Here is a 21,029-nt window from a genome sequence, read left to right on the forward strand (position 1 = left end):
TTTCCAAGGAAGTTAAAACATGTCATCTGTACTCTAGAGGCGCTTGGAAATGCAGCCAAAGAGGTCAGAAAGGCGCAAACTGCCTTTCCCCTACAGGCTGTGAATTCGTATTAAATCAGAGAACCATGCAGCTGTCGGAGGAGGAGTGGTTTACAGTGAAGGACGATAAAATGCGGTCACTGTACAGCGGTAGCGTCCGTCCTGCCTCTCACTCCAGCAGGATGGAGTTTCTCTGACCAACTTACAACCACGGCTCCATCCGCTAACACATGGCTGCATGCTCCCTTGAAAGCCTCCCAGACATGTGGTTTCTGGGATTGCAAACAAATTTTAGTAGAGACCTGGCCTCTGTTGTAGCTAATGACGAGACGAGCGGGCTAAAGCTTGTAAAATTTGATATAGTATCCAGCCTCGAGCTTTTAAGAGGCTGATTTTAGCACACTGAAGAGTGCTGGCTCATTCTTTTTATTCCAGTCATCGGCCAGGCACAGCTATCTACTAGACTATTTTAATTCTTTGCGCGGAATTCCTCTTCTTTTACCATACACTTTAAAAATGAATGTCACTGATTTTCGTATTTCTGTACGCGGGCGCCCGCGCACGCATGTGCGTGCGTGCTTGCGTGAAAACTCGCACACGCGTTTCTGTGTGTCTGTGTGGTGCATCTGTGTGTGTGTATGCCCTCGCACATTTTAGGGCATTTTTGATTTTAGATTATTGTTTAAGTTTTGTTATTGTGCACTTTTATCCACACTCGTCACATAATATTTTAGTATCGGCATCAAAGCCTTTCTGCCTTGCACCCTGTCCAAAACATTATCATCATCATCATTATCATCGTCGTCGTCATCATCGAATTCTGTTAACATAGTACATAGCTCAGTGCAGTAATACAGTTGCTTTAATACAACAATGAATAAAAAAGTTATGAGTGTTGTTTATACAGCAGAATATTAGCCCAGAAAGTCATCTCCAATCCCTATTAGGATTTTTGTGGTTTATTCATGCAACAGATCACAGACAGTTCCTTCTGCCATGCTTGTGTGCTAGAAATAGTGTTCCTACATGCAAAGTTATGTACGAAACAAGGGAAAAGATAACGTGTAAATGAATGGACAAACTGGCAAGAACTGTCTCCAGTAACTTGGAGATCAACTCTAATAACTCCAAGATCAAAGGGGCGTAAAATCAGAAGAATTGCGAAAAGAAAACAAAAATGTATAATCGAATAATAGTATCTTTCAATATGTACTCCCTTAAATGAGAGGAGGTATGAAATCAACACTATGTATTTAAAGGGGATAAATGGATATTTTTATCACTCTAAATGGCATAGCAAATATTCAAAAGAAATTACAAAAGATTAACGAAAAGTTAATCTTTGTTGCTCAAAGTGCAACTTGTGGATATCTGTCAACGAATTAATCAATGGGAAATTGCTGATATTTGTGTTATGGGTATACCTTAGGCCAGGGCCTAATCCCCATCATACAAATATAAGCAATATCGCAAATATGAGGCATTGAATTACATAATCAATTCAAAATTTATCTATTAGTAATAGATAATACAAATAAATTTGGTAACTAAAATAACCAGGAAACTTTTTCATGCTACAAATGCTCATAATGAAGTAATTGTAAATTTACTTAAATGTGATTTGCAGAGTATCCATGTAGATGTAGATGTAAATAACACCAGGAAACACTTTACTCTTCTAAAAACCGTTTACTGTTGCTTTGTCACTAAACTTTCACCTATTGAAGAAGGGAGCAGTTTAGAATGTCTGATTCAGTTTGGTTTCGAAATTTATTCTTTTAGGCTTTTTGGCAAATATCATAAGCTATTTAATAAATGATCAAAATTTATTATACAAGCACTTTCTGAGATATAGACGTCTTCTGTTAGGTTTGGTGAGTTTTCATTCTTTTTGTTGTGTCTTTGGGTGTTACTATTCATTTAAATTGTTATGGTCTTCATGAATAATTTCATTAGCAAATTTATTTGTCGTGGTTATGTGTCTGAAACGCCTAATTTGTTAAGAAGACGTTTGCAAGATGTGTTTGTGTACTGTCTCACATTGGTTGCACAATAGAACACAAAAAACTTTCTTTCTAATGAACTGCTTAGCAAAAATGTCACACAACAAACCACTATTGTGTATTAATTGTACCTACAATCTGAACTTATGTTATTTTCCACCCTTGAAGGTTTAAAAGTGGGGGGCCAGACTTATTTCCGGTTTACAAGACAGTCATTTTGTTTACATATCAAAACTAAAGTTTACATTCTCTGTTTTTACTTTTTTATTGGTTTACTTTGCTGGTGGTTATGTTTTTCTTCTAAATGTAAACATTTACTGATGATTTTGTTGAGATTAGAGTATATAATTTATTAATATTTATTTTTCATAATTTATTTATAATTTATTTTTTATAATTTTTTATAATTTATTTTTATAATTTATTTATTGAATTTGGTTATTTTCTGTCTTTTTTAGTTTCTTTTGTTCCTGAGGGAGTCTTAGGATTTCTATTTTGGTTTAATGAGTCGGTCTCATGCAACAATTTTTTAAATTCTTTTGGATTTTCATTATGTTAAAATATTTATTTATGACTGTTTCTTTCATCCAACTTTGTTTATTAATTAATTGTTGTTGGTTGTTTCATTTATTGATGTTCCTGTCAAATTTTACATCAATGATTTGTGTATTCTCATATGCAGATATGAATATAATTAAATATTACTTTGGTATTGACTATTTTCCTTTTAGTTTTTTATTGAGTTTTTGGATTTGTTCATTAATAAGCATTCTAATGTTTTTGGTTTTTATGGTTTTGATTTTAATAATTATGCTTCTCGTTAATTAGCTACTCTTGTTAATGTGGGTGGTTTATTTATTAATTCTTTATAGACCAACACCAAAGACTTATAATTGTGGTTGGTTTAAGTTTTTAAGTGGTTGTATATCTATATTTATGGTTGGGTTGGGAGCAAATTATGAGTTTAGTTTAAAAAAAATTATTTCTCTTTCTACTACAAGACAACTTGGTTTAATTGTGAGAATATTGGCTATGGGTTATCCAAAGCATTATTTCTTTAACTTTTTGGCTCAAGATTTATTCAAGGCATTATTATTTGTGTGTGCAGGTTTCATAATTCATAATTTAAAGGATTCTCAGGATATTCATTTTATAGGTTCTATACCTTTATACCTTTAACTTCTGTATATTAATGTTTCCAGTTTGTCTTTGTGTGGTATGCCTTTTCTGGCTGGGTTTTACTCAAGGGAAAAAATTCTTGAGATGGATTGTTTGAGTTGAATATACTGTTTAATTTTTTCTTATTTTTTTCTACAGGTTTAACTGCTTTTTATTCTTTTAGTTTGTTTTATTATTCAATATCTGGGCATAATAATATTTACTATAGATTTTCTGTTGATGATAAGCACTATGATATGTCATTTGGCATAATTGGTTTAGTATATGATGCTGTTCTTGGTGGTAGTATTTTGTTTTGATTAATTTTTCCTATTCATCATGTGATTGCTTTACCTTGTTGTTTGAAACTTTTAACAGTTACTGTTGTTGTTTTAGGTGCTTATTTAGGATATCTTATTTTTTGTTTGATTTTTCATAAAACTTATTTTCTTTGAATATTTTGTCTTTTGTTAGACTTGATGGCTCTATATGATTTACATCTTTCCTATCAACTAAGTTTATTAAATATATACCTTTGAAATTGGGTTATTATTCATAAAAATCTTTTGATTATGGTTGGTCTGAGTTATTAGACCATTTATTTATTCAATTAATTATATTTAAGGTTGGTACAACTCAAATCTTAAGATTTATCTTTTAAATTTTTTATTATTTATTTTAGTGACATTATTTTTCTTATACCTAAATACCTTATAATTAGAGCTTGACACTGAATATGTTACGGAGATAATTTTCTTTTTAGGTATTTATAAGTATAATTTATACAATTTTTACTATGAAAATGTAATGTTTTATTTAAACTATATAAATGTTAGAAATGTTAACGGAGTTTAACGACTTATATAAAAAGTTAGCAACTTTCATACTGGCGTTACATTTCCTTAATTGGTACTTTATAGTTCAGTTATATTATTGGCAGTAATATGCCTCATTTTTGCTTCAGTTAATGAAGAATAAGAGTAATTATTTACCATCCTTTCAGGTTGAAACTGACTGCAATATTTCGCTTCTTATTCTGTTTAAGGTTGATTAATTATATAAATACATTTTGAATGCAAACCCAATGTCATAGTTAATTGCAATCCTTTTATTCTGCTTATTTTAAATCTCCTTATTTTTATTCTTAATATAGTCCTCCTAACACAATGAAGAATATTGTTGATACTGTTCAGATTACAATGTCTGATGTTTTATAATAATTACAATTGGTAGAATTAATGTGTTTTTATATCAAAGATTAGAAACATTACAACAATTAGAAAGCCTCAGAGGGAAAATGGTATTTGTGACAAGCTTTTTGGGTCATATCCACTTTCAAATGGTGATCTTTTTTCTCAGTCATTGATTATTATTTTTGATACTGTTCTTGTGAGGAGTGTAACGATTACTGGAATAGTAAATCTAATAAATATTCTTGTAGATAATACTAGGAGTGTTTTTATTGATTTATATCAGCCTTTCTGATTAGAAGTCAAATGTACTATTTATACAAGGAAAACAATTATCTTTGTCATCAATAAGTTGAGATACATAGGAATAATCACACTACCCCTATGAAGTGTCAGTATCACATTGCTGCTTCATATCCAAATTGGTGTCTTTGTGACAACTGGTTTATTGAATGTCGAAGTAGGCACGTTATTAGGAAGATTGTTCTAATAATCACATGAAGTGCATGGAACCCAAATGTAAAAAAAGGGTATTGATCCATATACTGCGTCTGCATTAAAGGAAGGTGCTTCTTAATATTCACATGCTTGAAGTATTGTGAAATATAGTCCTAATAATACTGTAAAGAATAATCCTTGTATTTCTTGAGTGGGATTAGATTCTATAAGTCTGAGGTGTGCTCATGTTACAGTTACTCCTGAAGCTAAAAGAATAGCTCTATTAAGTAATGGAATTCGTATGGGATTAAAAGTTGGAATTCCTGTTGGCGGTCATAATATTCTGGTTTCAACTGTTGGGGCTAGTCTTCCGCTGAAGAAAGCTCAGGATAATGATACAAAGAATAAAACTACTGATGCAATAAATAAAATTATTCCTGAAACTTCCTGGCAGATCAAAACTGTGTACCGGACCGAGACTCGAACTCGAGACCTTTGCCTTTTGTGGGCAAGTGCTCTACCACCTGAGCTACCCAAACACGACTCACGCCCCATCCTCACAGCTTTACTTCTGCCAGTACCTCGTCTCCCACCTTCCAAACTTAACAGAAGCTCTCCTTTGAAACTTGCAGAACAAGCACTCCTGAAAGAAAGGATAATATTTCTAATCTTTGATATGCGCTCTGCTGCAGAGTGAAAACCTCATTCTGAAAATTATTCCTCATTGTAATCCAATAGATAAAAATCCTGTATGTAATCCTTGATATGCTCCTTCATGAACTACATCTTGTCATCACTGAATTATTGTTAATGAAGTAATTCAAAATCCAATTACGAATAGGTTAATACTGAGTAGATGAAACCATTTTGCTAATCCTAATAATACAACTATTGTTCCATTTGCTCCTGTCAATGATGAAGGTCTATAATCTATTAAGTGAAATGAGTGGTTTGAGTGGTTTGTTAACGCAAGTTCAGTATACTTCTCTAGAATATGAAGATTTTAAAATCGAGAAATCGTAAGTCTGGATTATGGCTACTGCTGATTCTAGGATTAATAGAAGTATTTGTCCAATAATTAATAATGAAATTAATTTATTGCTGTAGATGCCCTTGTATTTCCTAATATTGCTCCATTTGCTCCTATTAATGATCATAGTCTATAATCTATTAAGTGAAATGACTGGTTTGAGTGAGTTGTTAATGTAAGTTCAATATACTTCTTTAGAATATAAAGTTCTTAAAACTGAGGAAACTTAATTCTGGATTATGGCTACTGCTGATTCTAGGATTGGCAGAAGTATTTTTCCAATAATTAACAATGAAATGAAGTTTATTGCTATAGATGCACCTGTATTTCCTAATAAGGTTAATAATAAGTTTCCAGCAATTATATTTGCTGCTAGTCATACTGCTAAATTATCTGATTGAATAGGTTAGGTTAGGTTAGGTTAGTGGTGTTTAACGTCCCGTCGACAACGAGGTCATTAGAGACGGAGCGCAAGCTCAGGTTAGGGAAGGATGGGGAAGGAAATCGGCCGTGCCCTTTCAAAGGAACCATCCCGGCATTTGCCTGAAACGATTTAGGGAAATCATGGAAAACCTAAATCAGGATGGCTGGAGACGGGATTGAACCATCGTCCTCCCGAATGTGAGTCCACTGTGCTAACCACTGCGCCACCTCACTCGGACTCTGATTGAATAACATTTCTAATTGATTCAATTAGTACTATAAATGATATTAGTGTAGGTGGTGTACTTTGAGGTACAAGGTATCTAAATATGTGATTACTGTGTTTTATTCAGCCAAATAATATAGATCTTAATCATATAGGCAAAGCAATTGCGAAAGTTAGTACTAAATGTCTTGTTCTTATAAAAATGTAGGAGAATAGTCTTATGATTTTATTGAATGATATCATAATTAAAATTGAAATAAAGGTGAATGTTGTTCCATTAAATGATTATGGTTCTAATAATATTTTAAATTCAATATGTAAAGTTAAATTAAGTTTATTTCAGAAAATATTAATTCATGATGGTGTAATTCAAAATAATGATGGGATTAATAACAATCCTAGGTATGTTCTATTTCAATTTAATGATAAGTTAAAGATATTTGTACATGAATCAAATGTTGAGAATAAATTTGTTATCATTATCAGGTTAGATTTTTTATCTCAATTGTTCTTTTCTCTGCTCATTTAATATGAATACGTTAAAAAGAGTTTATTTAATTAAATAGAATTAAAGTGGCTGAAAATATAATCAATAGAAAGAATCATTTGACTGGTGATATTTGAGGAATTTGGATTAAAATTCCTCATCAGAAGTAGATGTTAATTTACTGTTATTTGGTTTAAGAGATCATTACTTAGTTTAAGTCATCTGATGTTTCAAGGTGTACTAATTATTTAGTTATTTTAGATTGCCACTAACTCCTTAAATTATCTTACATAATCACTTGATAAGTCAATTCACTGATGTTCTATCAATAACAATTGGTATGGTTCTGTGGTCTGCCCCACAAATTTCTGAGCATTGACCGAAAAATAGTCTGGGCCGACTTATTGTAAATGTTCCTTGATTTAGTCAACAAGGTGTGGCATCAGTAAATAATAGAATAACGTTCACAACAAGTATTAATATAATAATACTGTCCAATGTAATAATAATAGAACCCAACATCTTTACACTCAGTCATCCATGAACCCCTCCACAGAATACTGAAACGAAAAGTCAAAACAGCTGTCATCAAAGTTTTCAGCCACTCTCTAACGGCAAGCACACCCAACCCCCCCCCCCCCCCCCCACAAAAAAATTGGCTCTTCTCCCCCCTCTCTCTCTCATACACACACACACACACACACACACACACACACACACACACACACACACACGCGCGCGCGCGGTATAAACGTCATAGTTAGAAGTTCGTCACGAACATACAAAACGTTAGGTTGGCAACAAGTAGGTAAATATACCAAAGAAGATGAAACATGTAATGGAGTCGCAATATTTACGCCGTGAAAAGAAGTGAACGACGAAATAGTTGTATCGAGTGACAAAAGAACAATAGTGCACCACAAAAAAGAGTGAGAAACATGGTGGACAGTGTGTGGAAGGCGAGAACAAAAAGATGTGATTATACGACAGTGATAAAAGTGGTAGTGCGACCTCCAGCCCAGATGTGAGGAAACGCAGATCAGCAAATCGTAAGCATTTACTTTTTTTACAAAAAATCGCGAAGTGAACCGTTTATAATCTATAACTAAGAAAACTGTATCGTTATAGATCCCATTGATGATGTCTTAGAACAGGAGAAGGTGAAACGCGTATGGGATACATAAAGTAACTAGCAGCAGGAAAAGGCAGTTTCATTTACAAAACAAGTATTTATATGCTTGTGCGGAGGATGGCAACACAAACAAACTTGTTATTTACGTACGTTGAACTCGTCGGACCGGAGTATGTGGACGAATCTTTTGAAGTCCTTGCTGGTCCTCATCTTGCGGGAGAAGAAGCTGAAGAGGTCGAGCGGCGGGATGGAGGCGCGCACCTCCTGCGCCATCCGGTGGACGGAGCGCGCCGCGCGGAGGTGGGCGGCGGCGGGAGGCTGCAGCGGCGGCCAGCCCAGCAGCGACGTCACGTTGCTCAGCAGCGCGTAGCCCGGCACGCGGTGCCGCTCCAGGAACGACAGCGCCTGCGCACAGCGGCCGGTTCACAGTAAAGGCGTAAAGTGCCGATACCTTTCCACTGGCACAAAAGCACGGTCAAAAATAACCAACTGCTGGCCATTCAAATTGCTACACCACGACGGTGAAGTGCTACAGACGCGAAATTTAATCGACAGGAAGAAGATGCTGTGATATGCAAATGATTTGCTTTCCAGAGCATTCACACAAGGTTGGCGCCAGTGGCGACACCTACAACGGGCTGACATGAGGAAAGTTTCCAACCGATTTCTCATACGCAAACAGCAGTTGACAGGCGTTGCCTAGTGAAAAGTTGTTGTGATGCCTTGTGTAAGGAGGAGAAATGCCTACCATCACGTTTCCGACTTTGATAAAGGTCGGATTATAGCCTATCGCGATTGCGGTTTATCGTATCGCGACATTGCTGCTCGCGATGGTCGAGATCCAATGACTGTTAGTAGAATATGGAATCGGTGGGTTCAGGAGGGTAATACGGAACGCCGTGATGGATCCCAGCGGCCTCGTATCACTAGCAGTCGAGATGACAGGCATCTTGTCCGCATGGCTGTAACGGATCGTGCAGCCACGTCTCGATCCCTGAGTCAACAGATGGGGACGTTTGCAAGACAACAACCATCTGCACCAACAGTTCGACGACGTTTGCAGCAGCATGGACTATCAGCTCAGAGACCGTGGCTGCGGTTATCCTTGACGCTACATCGCAGACAGGAGCGCCTGTTAACGACGAACCTGTATGCACGAATAGCGAAACTTCATTTTTTCGGATGAGTCCAGGTTCTGTTTACAGTATCATGATAGTCGCATCCGTGTTTGGCGACATCGTGGTGAACGGACGTTGGAAGCGTACATTCGTCATCGCCATACTGGCTTATCACCTGGCCTGATGGTATGGGGTGCCATTGGTTATACGTCTCGGTCACCTCTTCTTCGCATTGACGGCACTTTAAACAGTGGACGCTACATTTCAGATGTGTTACGACCCGTGGCTCTACCCTTCATTCGATCCCTGCAGAACTCTACATTTCAGCAGGATAATGCACGACTGCATGTTGCAGGTCCTGTTTTGGCCTTTATCCTGCCCTGGACAGCACATTCTCCAGATCTCTCACCAATTGAAAACGTCTGGTCAATGGTGACTGAGCAACTGGCTCGTCACAATAAGCCAGTCACTAATCTTGATGAACTGTGGTATCGTGTTGAAGCTGCATGGGCAGCTCTACCTGTACACGCCATCCAAGCTCTGTTTGACTCAATGCCCAGGCGTATGAAGGTCCTTATTAGGGCCAGAGGTCGTTTTTGTGGGTACTGATTTCTATCTATGCACCGAAACTGCGTGAAAATGTAATCACATGTCAGTTCTAGTATAATATATTTGTCCAATGAATAACCGTTTATCTCTTGCATTTACTCTTGGTGTAGCAATTTCAATGGCCAGTAGCGTACTTCATATCTTTACACCAGCGATACTCAAAGTGTGCTCGGCGGAGCCGTGGGGCTCCAGAAATCCTCTGGGAGGGTTCCGCCAAAATAATAGCAACCTAAGGAAAAGCCACGTCTTGTCACATATGGAAAAAAAAACATCCCTTACAAATACAAGGGACATTCAATAACTACTGTATTACAATTTTTTTCTAAAAGCAGGTTGGTTTCATTTAGGAATCCTATACTATATTATTCCCCACTTTTTCCGCTACGAAACCCTATTTTTCAACATAATCTCCGTTCAGTGCGACAGCCTTATGACTCCTTCCAGACCGGCCGGTGTGGTCAAGTGGTTCTAGTCGATTCAGTCTGCAACCGCCCGACCCCTACGGCCGCAGGTTCGAATTCTGCCTCGGGAATGGATGCGTGTGATTCCTTAGGTTAGTTAGGTTTAAGTAGTTCTAAGTTCTAGGGCAGCAAAGGACTTGGAAGAGCAGTTGAACGGAATGGACAGTGTGAAAGGAGGATATAAGATGAACATCAACAAAAGCAAAACGAGGATAATGGAATGTAGTCGAGTTAAATCTGGTGATGTTGAGGGAATTAGATTAGGAAATGAGACGCTTAAAGTAGTAAAGGAGTTTTGCTATTTGGGGAGCAAAATAACTGATGATGGTCGAACTAGAGAGGATATAAAATGTAGACTGGCAATGGCAAGGAAAGCGTTTTTGAAGACGAGGCATTTGTTAACATCGAGTATAGATTTAAGTGTCAGGAAGTCGTTTCTGAAAATATTTGTATGGAGTGTAGCCATGTATGGAAGTGAAACGTGGACGATAAATAGTTTAGAGAAGAAGGGAACAGAAGCTTTCGAAATGTGGTGCTACAGAAGAATGCTGAAGGTTAGATGAGTGGCTTACATAACTAATGAGGAGGTACTGATAGGATTTGAGAGAATAGGAGTTTGCGGCACAACTTGACTAGAAGAAGGGATCGGTTGGTAGGACATCAAGGGATCACCAATTTAGTACTGCAGGGCAGCGTGGAGAGTAAAAATCGTAGAGGGAGACCAAGAGATGAATAGACTAAGCAGACTCAGAAGGATGTAGGTTGTAGTAGGTACTGGGAGATGAAGAAGCTTGAACAGGATAGAGTAGCATGGAGAGCTGCATCAAACGAGTCTCAGGATAGGAGACCATAACAAGAACAACAACAACAAGTTCTAGGAGACTGATGACCTCAGATGTTAAGTCTCATAGTGCTTGGAGCCATTTGAACCATTTGAACGCCTTCCTGGGAGGTCCTGTATACCCGAATGGTATCACTCTACTGGTCTATGTCGGTAACCACGTCTTGCTGCATCAATAACCTCTCCACGTTCCACATACTGCTGTCTCCAGGGTGCATCCGACATTGGGTCTAGCAGGTGGAAGTCGGAAGGTGAGAGATCTGGCCTGTAGGGTGCATGAGGACGAACAGTCCAATGAGCATTCGTGAGCTCCTCTAGGGTGCGCAAACTTGTGTGAGACCTTGCATTGTCATGAAGAACAAGTTCGTTTGCATTTTTGTGGTGACGAACACGCTGAAGTCGTTTCTTCAGTTTCCTGAAGGTTTCGCAATACTCTTCCGCGTTGATCAATGCACAATGAGGGAGAACATCAAACAGAACGCGCCTTCAGAGTCCCAGTAGACTGTCGCCATGACTTTACCATCCGAGGAGGTCACTTTAACTTTTTCTTCGGACAAGAGATGGTGTGGCGCCACTCCACCGTTTGTCATTTTGTTTCCGGTTCGAAGTGAAGAATCTCTTTTCCATCGCTTGTGACGATGTTCGGTGAAAAACTGGCACCATCAGCCTCATAACGTGCAAGAAAATAGGCAGAGATGGTCCTTTGTTGCTCTTTACAGTTTTTTGTCAGGTGCTGAGGAACCAGGTGGGCAGACACGTTTGAGAATCCCGGCTGGCGGACAAGTGTGTCAGCACTACCAACAGAGTCGTCCAGGTGTGCAGCGATGTGCCTGGTTGTGATCCGTCGATCATCTCGAATGAGCTGTGTGCGGCCAGCCGGAGCACGGGAGATTGGACATATTTCTGCGACCTAGTTGCGATGATAACAGACGCCTCGCCTGCCGATTCAGCGTGCTCTTGTTCACTGCCAGTTCTCCGTAGGTATTCTGCATGCATTCATGTACAGTGGCTACTTTGCTGACACGTCTTTATGCAGTATCGGAGCAGCGGTAATACGATCTCGTTCAAACTCTGTGGGGTGCTAATAATGGCGTCTTTGTTGCCTTAAAGGCATTCTTGACTAACGTCATCTCTCCACGTCTAATCTCAGAAGTAACTGACGTCATAAATGATGCAGCGTGTTTTTGAAGGTAAACGTGGAGTTACTAGCACCACTCTTATGTGACTGGCACGAAATTTGAAATGGCTCTGAGCACTATGGGACTTAACATCTGAGGTCATCAGTCCCCTAGAACTTAGAACTACTTAAAACTAACTAACCTAAGGACATCACACACATCCATGCACAAGGCGGGATTTGAACCTTCGACCGTAGCGGTCGCGCGGTTCCAGACTGTAGCACGAAATTTGAACAGACATCATCTGTCAGATGCGGGAACGCGTCCACCAACCTTCGTTATGTCGCACTGTGCTTCTTGCGGTTGCGATATTTTTTACGTCACTATATTTGGACGCAGCGAATCGAAAATTTAATGGTCACGTAGATTGTCAAACAAATAAACTAACGTCTAAATAATCGTGAAAAGTCACTCTCTCTCTAGCTGTCTTGCCTCTGTGTCACAGCAGCTTTTTCACACGTAACATCAAATTTGTAGTTAGTTTCTACATTTGGGTGACGAAGTGGATGGCCACGCTGCTGGTGCTATTCTGATTGTTATATACAGAAGCGGTTGTTCTGCGTAGAACAGTGGTTACAGCATACTGATCTTTCGAGCGCTGCAGCAAGTACCTACAAACAGCTCCTGGCCCGTTCATTGTGAAGTGTAGTATGAGCCCCATTAATGATCCTCTAGCATTCCGCACAACAGTGCACCACGTCAGTCGTAATTACCACCTGTCAATGGCGGACAGCACGACTAGGGTTCTTGTAACATGCCCCAGGTACACCATGCAGACGTTCATTATCCTTTCTGCCGCTGTACCACATGTGGGGGGACAATGGGTTTACGTATTACATAGCGATGAGGAGCTTCCGGATTGCAAGACTGTTCAGTTATTGTTACTGTACAGCAGGGCCGCACAAACACGGAAAACCGTACGCGTGCAAAGCGCGGTGCAGCGAGTGCCTGCACGGTGCATCGCTTCAACTCGGCATACTTCGCCTCAACTCGACTTTCTAGGGAGGCCGACGCTGTGCGCTGCCGAATGCGCTGCCAGACGGCTTAGTCAACATTGGAACACGTAAGCGCAAGACAATTACCGGAATAATGGAACCATCTGCTCCAAAAAAATGGAAAATTGCCGAAAGTCAATTTAAATCGGAATGGGAACTCTCCTACTTTTTTGTGCGTTGCGACGATAAAGCCAAATGTCTAATCAGCGGTACACTAATTACGTGTGTCAGAAAACCGTCTATTGAAAGGCACTACAGCAAATTGCATTCAGAAAAGTACAGTAATATAACAGGGGATGCCAGAGAGGAAGAATTACGGAAGTTGCAAACTCTTGCAGAAGAGAATTCTGTATCTACAAACGAGGTTTGTTGCAAGTACTTTAGCATGTATATTTTGGTTAAAGGTCATGCGAAACGAAATAACATTTGTTTAGATTTTTTAGTTTCCGTTTTCGCATAAATTATTTCTAAAATATCATTTTTCTCTGCTTTAGGGTGAAGAAGATGAGGGGTGTTGCGAAAGAACTCTCTGAGCTAGTTACAAAGTTTCTCTTCGTTAAGCAAGAGCTGGGAGGCCATTTATGGACGGGCCATTAATAAAAAACATTATGTTGGACGTCGTAGAGACAATGAATCTCACATTAGCCCCCGCGTACAGCAGAATACCACTCCCAGAATGACAATACATCGGAGAATCAACGACATTGCTGAGAATTTGCGTGAACAACTGGCAGCCAAAATTGAAAACTTGAAAACTTGATGAGTCCACGGATATTAACGACACGGCTCGGTTAGCAATATTTTTGCGTGGCGTGGACGACGACCTACATGTACCGGAAGAGCTCCTGGATATGATTTCGTTGAAGGACACTGTTACAGGGGCGGATATTTTAGCAGCTGTTGAAATGGCAGCTGAAGGAATAGGACTCCGTTGGGAAAAGCTGTTTTCCGTAACCACAGACGGGTCACCAGCAATGTGCAGTAAAGCAAAAGGGTTTATTGGCCTACTGCGGAAAATACTTAACATGCCGAATTTACTTTCCGTTCATTGTTTTGCACACCAAGAGGCTCTTTGTGCGATAGTTGTCGGTCTTCAAGATGTGATGAAGGTGGTGGTGCGTATCGTGAACTACATTCGTCCTCATGGACTCGCTCATCGTCAATTAAAAGAATTTTTGATTTCCTTTGAAGAGGAGTATCCAGATATTCCCTACCACGCTGAGGTGCGTTGGCTGAGCAAAGGGAAAGTGATTTCTCGACTTTTTCGACTACGCCACACTGTGGCTCAGTTTTTGGAGAGCAAAGGACGTCCGGAGCCACTTTTTCATGACCCTGAATGGGTAGCTGATTTAGGATTTTTAGCTGACATTATGGCTCTCCTAAATGATTTAAGTCTGAAACTCCAAAAAGGAAACAATCTCATCTACGATAAGATCAGCAAAATAAACGCTTTCCAGTATAAACTGAACCTCCTCAAAAACAGCCTTTCAGAGAAAAATACCCAACACTTTCCTGGACTAGGTAAGCGAGATATAAATTGTACCTTTATGAAAACAGCTTGATTTTTATAACCGCTCTAATCGAAACGGTACTATGTTTTTGTTTGACAGCATCTGTGAAGGAAGGAGCGTGCTTTGAAAAATACGTCGAGGTGCTACAATCCCTTGAAAATGCGTTTAACGACCGATTTCAGGTAATGTGCCGGTATATGACATACAGCTAAATAAAGGAGATTTCGTTACATATGCAAGTGTAACATTACATTAAAACCAATAGTACACATTACATGTTTATTAAAATCTACCGCATTTTAGTACTTCGAAACAACGGCTTACATTACTTTCATTTATTAACATTGGCGTTGTTATTGTTTCGGGAAATTACCTACCTGCAGCCAATTCTCGATGTTTCCGGGGAAACCTTTTTCGTTGGATATTGAAAGTGCGCCTTCAGATTTACATTTCGAACTAATTGATTTGCAAAGCGATGTTCACCGATAGGATGTGTTTTACAATACAAAAGGTGTACTCCAATTCTACCAGAATTTGCCGAAGGAAGAATTTCCCAAGTTACACAGAGAATCAGCAAAGATTATTTCTATGTTTGGTTCCACTTGTGTATGTGAAAGGTTTTTTTCTGTTTTATATTGTACAAAATCTAGATTGCGTGCGAGTACAAAAATGGTTCAAATGGCTCTGAGCACTATGGGACTTGACATCTATAGTCATCAGTCCCCTAGAACTTAGAACTACTTAAACCTAACTAACCTAAGGGCATCACACAACACCCAGTCATCACGAGGCGGAGAAAATCCCTGACCCAGCCGGGAATCGAACCGGGGAACCTGGGCGCGGGAAGCGAGAACGCTACCGCACGACCACGAGCTGCGGACTGCGTGCGAGTATTTATAATTGTAATTTAAAGAAATTATCTCAGAATTGCTGTCAGCCAATCTCTTGTTCCAGATCTTAGTAGCATAATTGCAAACAAAATAAGGAGCTCATAGAAAGATAAATTTGTGTTGAAACCAAATTTAAAGTTGTTACCATTACAGTTATTATATAAATCTCTTTCGTGCCGGTACACCAAACTAAGCTCTCCACCTAGTGTACATTAGTATTTGGCAATGAGGAAGACAACAGGGTAAAAGCTTTGAAACACGTCGAGACAGGCGGCGCGAGCGACGCAAGCTAAGGAAGTGAAAGGCAGCGCTGTTGCCCACTGTGCGATGCACCGGTGCAAGCACCTTGTGCGGCCCTGCTGTACAACTATAGCCAGTGAAATAACTTACACACCATGGCGTTTTTATATCTTTCACTCCGTAAACTAGCAACGGCGGCGAGCTTAATATGAATCGTGATCTTCAGGTCCCTTATACTTCGGCGTGAAGAAATCCACGTATTCACATTGTGTTTCCCTTGACAGCTGAGAGTCAGAAAGACTTTCATTTGACTCCACATCGGCGGCTGCACTGTCGTTTAAGTAATCATCCACTGTAGCAACTTCGTCATATGGCACCTCAAACTAAGTTGATCCATATTTGGTGAATCCCATCCTACAAGAATCCGAAATAGCATTCGTGAATCGAATCTAAAATCTCATTATGGTTCAAATGGCTCGAGCGGTTCCAGACTGTAGCGCCTAGAACCGCCAGGCCACTCCCGCCGGCAAAATCTCGTTAGCCAAAGTCATTAACGACTAGACAACGGTGGTAGAAAGTCCTATGGTTGCAGCATTGAAATCGGAAATTTTATCAGATTATTATCCAGTCATCCTCAGTTACATTTCCCGAGAATGAATAATACGGATACCGCACCGCATCGTTTGGTTTCGATACTCTTCGATTTTGGTGTCACAAGGATTAACGAGCGTCTAGATGGATAACTTAGGTACGGTGGATTGATTTCACCTCAGGCCAAAAAGTCTTTCGGGTTTTTTGATAAAGCGGCAGGTAAAGATCCCATACATGACTTGAGGCTGGACTGGAATGATTATTCGAACGTCATCGAAGGACAGCTGAACGCTAATCATGACTGACAACAGTCGTCACAAATGCAGCTCCGAGAACTTCGCAACTTCCAGAAACATGTATTGACAACCATTACCATAACTAGTTACGCATATTTTGCGATTTATGATTATTAGATAATCGTACATCACTCTTTCATCTGGAATCCCTTTTTCTTTAGTTTCTTACGGATGTCCGGGATGCAAGAACGAAACTGACTTTTGCGCCATTTTGTCATATGACGGTTGGCAGCCGTGGATTTTTCATGTTCTTTATCTGCGATCCTTCCCACTAGTAGCCTGATAGCTTTTGTGTTGTGAGCATTGTTGTTTGATGTTTATTTTCGTCATGGAGCAGACGACAATCGCGAAACGTATCCTAAATGATAAAAAGTTATTACGAAAACAGTGAAAGTCCCACGGCAACCCTTCGTGAATTGCGTGTGACACTCGGGCGTAATGCTGCTCAGACAGAGCCGTCAGTTCGGAAGTTGATCGGGAAGTCTGAGACACGGATTCTGTTTAAAACGTTAAGAAAACAGGACTACTGCGTTCTGTCCGCACGCAAGAAAATATTGCTGTGCGGTGACCGTATACCCCAGAAATTGGGCTCGGCGACTAGCTCAGCAACTGAATTTGTCACAAAGTTCACTGCATGAAATCCTTTCAAAAGATCTGAAAAATGCATGTGCATAAGATTCAACTTACACAAGACTAGAAACCTGCAGCTCATGGAAAGAGACATCGATTTGCTCAGTGGGTCTCTGCTCGACAAGCGGAGAACGAGAACTTCACAAAAAGAACCATTTTCTCGTATGAGAGGCACTTGCACCTCAGTGGGTACATCAATAAGGGAAACTGCAGAATTTGGGGTAACGAAAATCCACGAGTGACTGTAGTGTAAGTAGGCTGTTTAGGTTTTTTTATTGGTAATGCCACATAGCGTTCTGTATGAAAGGTTTTTTTTTGTTGGTAACGCCACATAGCGCCCTGTATGAAAAATCACTGGCTGTGCTGTGTGAAGTCAGTGGCTGGCTAGCATTGTTGTAATACTCGCCATTGTAGTGTTGGGCGGCTAGATGTTGACAGCGCGTAGCGTTGCGCAGTTGGAGGTGAGCCGCCAACAGTGGTGGATGTGGGGAGAGAGATGGCGGAGTTTTGAAATTTGTAAGACTGGATGTCATGAACTGCTATATATATTATGACCTTTGATGATATTAAGGTAAATACATTGTTTGTTCTCTATTAAAATCTTTCATTTGCTAACTATCCCTATCAGTAGTTAATGCCTTCCGTAGTTTGAATCTTTTATTTAGCTGGCAGTAGTGGCACTCGCTGTATTGCAGTAGTTCGAGTAACCATAATTTTTGTGTGGTAAGTGATTTGTGAAACGTATAGGTTAATATAGTCAGGGCCATTCTTTGTAGCGATTACTGAAAATCAGATTGCGTTGCGCAAAAAAAAAAAAAAAAAAAAAAAAAAAAATGTGTGTCAGTTTAAGCACAGTCATGTATAATTGTTCAAAGGGGACGTTTCATAGTAGAAGATGAGACGCATCCACAACGCACAACCGAGTGGTGTGAGTTCTGTACAGGAGGAACATGCTTCCTGATTAGTTTTCTCTCTTACTTATGAAAATGACGATCTTTGGTTTCAACAAAATGTTGCGACGTGTCACACTTCCGGTGAAACGATTTCTCCGCTGAATAAAAAGATTCCTCAAAAAATTATTTGTTTGTTTCACAACCAGGAATGGCCTGACACATCATTTGATCTTACGTCTTGTGACTTTTTTTGTGGGGTTTGTGATACGAAAAGTGTAAGTGAACAAACCACAAACAGAACACCAATTGAAAAATAAAATTAAAAGGCTTATTAACGGCATCCCACCATCGAGAACTTCAGTGAACACAACGCTCGTTGTCGGGGCGCATTATTTGGTCATATGGGGGATATAAGTTTTCATACATAATGGGAGAAGTTATTTACTGTGTTAGTAAAAAAAGCATTACATTTTGAATAAAATTTGTACGTTCTACAGCACTTTAATATTCCTCCCTACTTCCCAGATACACTCTACATTATTGTACACGCATTTATTGCACATTATGAAATGCCACAAAAAGTTGCTGTGAAAATCAGACCGCAATTGAGTGTTCAAAAAAAGTTTGGCCTAATGTATGAACATGTTAAGAGCACAGGAAGCGTCAGCAGTGAAAAAGGAGAAATCCTATCAGTTTTTTCTTCACTTCTGTGAACTGATTATCGATAGGTCAACAGTTTAAGTTTTCGGCTACAGCACCAATATTTACACAAAGTTTCATATAACATCTCCCAGCAGACAATAATCGCGTATAATCTTTCGTTTGCTTGAGTCACGTCATGTTGTTTCCTGCACGCAGGACTTACCTTGTGCAGCGGCGCCTGCTGGTACAGCCAGTCGCCATATTCTGTTATGTCAGGGTCCTGCAGGCGTTTTAGGAACTCCCTCACATCGGCGCTCGTCTCGTTATAGTGGTGGATAGTCTCGACTATTTTGTCGAATGGCACGATTTCACACAGTTCCGTATAATCTTTGTATAGCGTTGTCTCCGACACAGCACCTGCAATAAATACACGACCGAGGCAATAGGGGCCAAGTAAAGAAATAACACTTCAGCAAGTATTATCTAGGTGCTCGTGTTAGACATGTGAAGTAATTTCCAAATATCAGTCAAATGTTTCACACTATATAGTACATGAAAAAAGGAAATTTCGATTCTAATCTGCGACAAATTTTCTCAAGTGAAATGGAAGTGGTATATATTAATCAGTGACCATATGTGAGGAAACGTATAAAATTGTCAAGACATGAAACGAGTAGTATGTAAGAAATTATTTAAGAAAAAATTAATAATGGACTATTTCAAACCTATAAGTAACATATGTTAACATTATACCGAACGTTTCCCCAGAAAAAATCATTGATGTGGCCATTGATACAATAACTAATAGTAAAACCACAGCAACAAAAAGGCGTTTGGTTTGTAGATTAATAGTTGTGTAACCAGTAGGAATATTAGGATTTTAAGTGATTGCATTATAGAATGAGTTTTAATGACTATTTTAAATAGCAATATTATTATTGTTTTCTGTATACCATGTAGTTTGTGATGGAGTTTTTGTTTTAATTTACGATGTTCAGCGGTCTTAATGCTGCTCCTGGCATCTGAGGCAGGCGGCTTATTAAGGATTATTTTTACAGGGTTTCGCTGTACTATCATAACTAGTAGTTTGGCAAATACTGTTGTCACTGCAAAGGAGTTTAGTGTGTGTACAATTATTAGAAACCCGGTTTCACAGAGAAAATGTTACACTGGTTTAAAAACAGCCTAGTTTCGTGTAATGTTCGAGAGCTCTACATTCGTGAGGGTGTGTTGCCTTCCAATGATGGACTTCCTGTTATCTCCAGTTCATGCGAATGTATCGTTCTACGGATCTCACTTATCTATACGCACATATATCTGACGAATATTGAACACTTCTGGCGAAAGTCACACTGGATGTAATACCTGTACAATCCGGTCTCATTCTCAGTTTCTGACACTCGCAGAAATGAAAAACACTGCGCTGATGGCTCCGATATTTAAAAGCTATTTTTCAATCTAAATACAAGTCATCCCAAATGCCTACTTCAGTATCTACCGTCAATAAACTTAATTAAAAAACCATTACAATCTGTATCTCTGTTGTTCTGCCTTATGGTGTTGTTATGACATATACACTGAAGCGGCAAGGATCTGGTGTAGGCAAGCGTATTCAAATACAAAGATACGTAAACACGTACAAACGCCTACATAAGACATCAAGCGTCCGACACAGCAGTTAGATGTGCTACTGCTGCTACAATGACAGGATATCAAGTACAGCGCGAGTTTGAACGTGGTGTCGTGGTTGGCGCACGAGCGATGGGCACAGCATCTCCGAGGCAGTGATGAAGTGGGGATTTTCCGAGCAACCATTTCACGATTGTACCGTGAATATCAGGATTCGGGTAAAACATCAAATCCCTGACGTCGCTGCGGGCGGAAAAAAGATCCTGCATGAACAGGACAAACGACGTCTGAAGAGAGTCGTTCAACATGACAGAAGTGCAACCCTTCCACAGATTGCTGCAGATTTCAATGATGGGCCATCAACAAGTGACAGCGTACG

The 21,029-nt window shown here is 39.5% G+C and overlaps 1 protein-coding gene across 2 annotated transcripts in view; it reads right to left on the reverse strand.

The window, feature by feature from the left end:
- LOC126266716 (uncharacterized) overlaps positions 1-21,029 on the reverse strand; it is a 122,729-nt gene that overhangs the window by 2,396 nt on the left and 99,304 nt on the right. For both annotated transcript variants that reach the window (XM_049971186.1, XM_049971185.1), the window contains 2 exons: positions 19,245-19,438; positions 8,277-8,531 (listed from right to left, as the gene is read on the reverse strand). In XM_049971186.1, coding sequence (XP_049827143.1) covers positions 8,277-8,531; positions 19,245-19,438 — 449 coding nt within the window. The remainder of the gene's footprint in view (positions 1-8,276; positions 8,532-19,244; positions 19,439-21,029) is intronic.

Source organism: Schistocerca gregaria, chromosome 4 (assembly GCF_023897955.1).
Source record: "Schistocerca gregaria isolate iqSchGreg1 chromosome 4, iqSchGreg1.2, whole genome shotgun sequence".
Lineage (NCBI taxonomy): Eukaryota > Metazoa > Arthropoda > Insecta > Orthoptera > Acrididae > Schistocerca > Schistocerca gregaria.